The following is a 4815-nucleotide window of genomic DNA, read 5'->3' as shown; positions in this document are numbered from 1 at the left end:
GCCTTAAGTATACCAGTGATGATTCAGCTAGGACTACTGTCCTCTACTTTTTACCCCAACTCCCCAATAATTAAAACTAAAATTGTATAAGAAAGATGGGTAATATATCACATATATCCCATCTGCAGCAAATTTTGGTATAAATATGAAAAAACAACTGCTAAATGCCTTTTTAAGATATATGTATATATATACGAGTTATATATATACATATATATATTTATATATATATATATATATATATCTTCAATAAAAAGCAAGTAAGATTGAAACTGTGAGGTCAGAGTCTTGGACCCCCTTTCTTTTGTTACTTTTAGGGAGGTGTACCACAGAACACCTTGGAACCTGTAAAATGTGGTGAGAATACCTATCTAGTTCTCTCTAGATCAGACTCTTCCCAGGTGGTATCTGGATTTGGTGAACAATCCAGTTCATTTCTCTCCTAAGGAACTCTGATGGTCTCTGAGCACTTCTTCATGTTGAGCCAAATTGGTCTCCTTTCTTACTTTTACACATTGATCCTGGCACTCGCAGGTAAATTTCATGAAGCTATAAAAAGGAAGTCTAATTTCTCTTCCATGATGGTGGAAGTCAGGTTATATCCCTTGTACACAATTTCTTTTGCTGGCCACAGTTCCTCCTGTCTTCACCCCACCTGCACTGTCCAAACTGCATTGTCGAAACATTGACTCCATTGTGGTTTAGCTCTGTCAAGTTAGTTGCGGAGTAAAACAATGAGGGACTCTCCTGAGAAGACATCTTCTTTAAAGTGTGTTGAGAAATGGTTGCAGAAATTCAAGTCTTTCTTAATGGATATTTTGTGTCTGGTCAGTGGTCTGCTTGGTCTCACAGAGATTGCTTTATGCTTATTCTATCCTCAGGACTTTCTTCAACGCAGCCTTCATCTCCTTGTTTCGTAAGCTGTAAATCAGGGGGTTTAAGAAGGGAGTCAGCACAGAATAAAACAAAGTCATGATCTTCTGCATTGCAGTTGGGTTATCGGCTGTGGGGCTCACATACATTGCCAGGAGGGCTCCAAAAAATAAACACACCACCGTCAGATGTGACCCACATGTTGAAAATGCTTTACGCCGGCCAGCTACTGACGGGACTTTTAACACAGCTATCAGTAAAAAAGTGTAGGAGCCAAGGATGTACAGAAGGGTGAAGATGATAATGAGGGAGCTCAGTGTATAGAAGATGATCTCAGTGATAGGAGCTGGAGCACAAGACAGAGCCATCAGAGGGTCCATGTCACACATAAAGTGATCGATGATGTTGGATCCACAGAAAGACAATTGAGAGAGTTGCACAGCGGAGACTGAGTAACTGAGGAACCCGAAGACCCAGCACAGGGAAATCAAGATATAGCAGAAGTGTGGGGTCATGATGGTTGGGTAGTGCAATGGATGGCAAACAGCGAGGTAGCGATCATACGCCATGATGCAGAGGAAGTATGTTTCAGTTGTACCCAGGGAAGTGAAAAAGTAGAACTGGAGGAAACAGCTAACAGAAGAGATGGATTTTGTCTCTGAGAGGAAATTGACTAACATATTGGGCACAGTGGAGGAGATGTAGCAGATTTCAAGGAAAGCAAAATTCCCTAGCAGAATATACATTGGGGTATGGAGCCGTCTGTCCAGCCTCACTGCACAGATGATGGTCCCATTTCCCAATGTCGTAAATACATAGACTCCAAAGAACAAGGAGAAGAGGAAACTCTGCATCTCCTGAGGGCCAGGGAAGCCGAGGAGAACAAACGTGGTCACAGTGCTTGTCTTTGAATTGTTCATGAATCCCAGAGCTGCAGAGAAGATCAAAAACATCATTACACAAACTGTTTTATTTGGGAAAAACTTGAAGGAAACCTATTATCAAAGTACATATGTTGGCTATTTGGCAATTACTTTGGAATAATGCCGCCACTATTTCCTAGTTCTTATTTAAAAGCAACCAATTAACTTTCCTAATGATCCCAAATTTCAGTAAATCTAGATTCATAATAATAGAATCTTTACATTATTTGGGGTTTTGTTTATCAACGACTAAAATTTAAAAGAATTCCCTCTTCCCTCTGAAATTTTGAAAACTCAGAATCATATGAAATGCTGAAAAGTGCTTTATAGTTTTCAATCCTCCCCCATCACCTCCTTGGTTAATTTCTAATAAACAACACATTTATTTTTTTAAACCAGAATGGAATGGAATAACTATTTTTTGGGGGAACATCTTCCCCAAGTGGACGGTGCTTGGTATACTTCTTAGGTACTCTAGGGCTGTGAAATGTCCATTAAGTACTCTGAGTTGTTCACATCAGAATAACTTTCTTTCATGGTATATTAATAACATAAGTCTCAACACAGAAACTAGGAGGAAGGTCAGAGTAATATTCTTCTGGAGAGCAGGGGGTTAATAGTTACTTCAGAATATTCCTTCATACTTTTAGTTTAGGCTAATTTGTCAATAGAATCTCTATTACCTTAAAACAAACACAGCATTTTAAATCATTTTACCATGAATGTTTCATTGAAATAAATGACTTGTTTCAAAATATATTGTTCCACTACAAAAATTCAATCCTGTGCCATCTACATATCATAGATGATAGTTCTGACATTTAACTGCAATTCCAACTGTTGCAAGAAACTTGGAATCTTTATAAATTTGTAAGGGCAATTATCAGAAGTCCACTGGACAAACAAGCAAGCATAACAGAGTTATAAGTGTTGCTAAAGGTCAATTATTGCTGAACAGAAATTATATACTCTTTCACTTTGATGTTACACAAAACATATATATATATATGTATATACATATGTGCTGTATATATATATATATATATACATATATATAATATTCAATAAGGGCTGGGGTTATAGATCAGTGGTAGAGTGCTTGTCTTGCAAGTATGGGGCACCACATTAAAAAAAAGTAGAGATATTGTGTCCATCTACAACTAAAAATATTTTAAAAAATTCAATAAACCTCAATAAACAAGGACATTTATTAATATCACACTATTCAGCACATTTCAAATAATTTAAATGTTACCTGTGGTTTGTTATATAAATTTATTAATAATATAATGTTACAAATTACTTAAAATTTTATAATTAATATTAAAAATATAGACAAAAAATAAAATAATCCACATCCCAAAGAAGATAAATTTTAACTCTTTGGAAAACTGCATTCAATTTTTCTTTGAAAGTTAAAGTGGAGGTTTTTCTTTTTTTCTTTTTTTCAAAATGCATTGGATTATAACCTGCTTTTAAACATATTATAACATTTTAGTCTTTTTGTATTTTGAAATATAGCTCTGTATCATCAATTCAATGACTGCATTGTCTTCTGGTCTACAGATTTAATCCACACCTGAGCATTAAATTTAGATAGTTGCCAACGTTTTCTGCCACAATCACCACTATAATCAGCATTCTTCAACATATATCTTAGTATATTTGACCCATAAAGTGAGTTTACAGTGATTTAAAAAATATTATTAATTAGAGCAGTGAATAGAATGCCTTAATTTTTGATGAAGAGTTTGGATATTTCTTTGATGTCTACCAAATATTGAAGTAATCAAGGCAAAACCAACATGTAAGATAAATTCCATTTATTAATTCCATAGCATATGATGTATATCTTTACTAGTGTATATGCTGTAATGACTAAATCATGGGTTTATGTGTTTCCCTTTGGATTGAAAACTTCCATAATTTACAAATAATGTTACACTTATTTTGGTATTCTCAGATGACTCGGTTTTTGGTGCACAGTAGGCACTTGAATGAATTAGTGGTGGAAGGATTTCAAATTTGTTAAACCTGTCACAAAACACTCATTTATTGAGTTTATGAACACCACTAACACTGAGTCCTCAGTCTAAACAAAATTAGGCAAAGACTTGTGTGATTCTGATCAAATTTACAAATTTGGCCATATTTAGCAAATTCACTTTTATATCTTATTTCTCATTAATCTCACCTTGACTTGTATCCCTCTAAATCTAAGTCCCTTTAGTCATGCATCCTCCTAGGTTTTCAAACCTGTAATCATCATTCTGCTCAGAAGATCCTATACCATCTTTTCTTTTTAAGGTCTCCTCCTTCTTTATATTTGATTCTTGGTGAATGGCTCCATTTTCTTTCATCAATTCATTTAGCATGTGCTAAAGCCAGAAACCTTAGAGTCAGTCAAGGCACCTTCTAATTCTGTCACCTCTCATATACAATCAGTCACCAAATCCTGTTGATTTTCCTTCTCAAAATATTTCAAATTAGGCTGGGCAAGATGGCACATACCTGTAATTATAGTGAGTCAGGAGGCTGAGGCAGGCAGATCATAAGTTCAAAACCAGCCTCAGCAACTTAGTGAGGCCCTATGCAACTTAGTAAGAACCTGTTTCAAAATAAAAAAATAAAAAGGTCTGAGGATGTGGTTCAGGGTTAAGCACCTTGGATTCACTCTCTGGTACAAAACAGAAAAGAATAAAAAAGATTTTGAATCTGTCCTGAGCACACAGGAGATCCATGTAATGTTGGAGATTGTAATGTAACTATTTGATAGTCCAAACATGGACTGGAATAGCTACAAATATGACCCAGAAAGAAAAATGGACTTCTCCTAAGGAAGGACTAGAAATGTTGCTTTAGGAGGAAAGGGTACAGTTGGTGAGAAAGGAAGAATTCCAATATATTATACGCCAAAGCTACAAGTAGCACTCTTGGATGACTTACATTTATTTTACTGACCTTCTTGTATACTCTAGATTTAGAAACATAGCTTGACCTGATACAGAGGGAAAATATA

The 4815-nt window shown here is 35.5% G+C and overlaps 1 protein-coding gene across 1 annotated transcript; it reads right to left on the bottom strand.

The window, feature by feature from the left end:
- Positions 1 to 866: 866 nt before the first annotated feature.
- Positions 867 to 1799, bottom strand: LOC124976481 (olfactory receptor 11H4-like). The gene has a single exon (XM_047539348.1). It carries the CDS (start codon positions 1791 to 1793, stop codon positions 867 to 869), a length of 927 nt encoding a protein of 308 aa, XP_047395304.1. The 5' UTR covers positions 1794 to 1799.
- Positions 1800 to 4815: the final 3016 nt, after the last annotated feature.

The sequence above is a fragment of the Sciurus carolinensis genome, chromosome 2 (assembly GCF_902686445.1).
Source record: "Sciurus carolinensis chromosome 2, mSciCar1.2, whole genome shotgun sequence".
Taxonomy (NCBI): Eukaryota; Metazoa; Chordata; class Mammalia; order Rodentia; family Sciuridae; genus Sciurus; species Sciurus carolinensis.
Note: the sequence above shows the minus strand (reverse complement) of the source record. Positions and strands in the feature narration are given on the sequence as shown.

Excerpts from the sequence above, each read along its gene's own strand:
- LOC124976481 (XM_047539348.1), bottom strand. The coding sequence starts at position 1,793 with ATGAACAATTCAAAGACAAGCACTGTGACCACGTTTGTTCTCCTCGGC.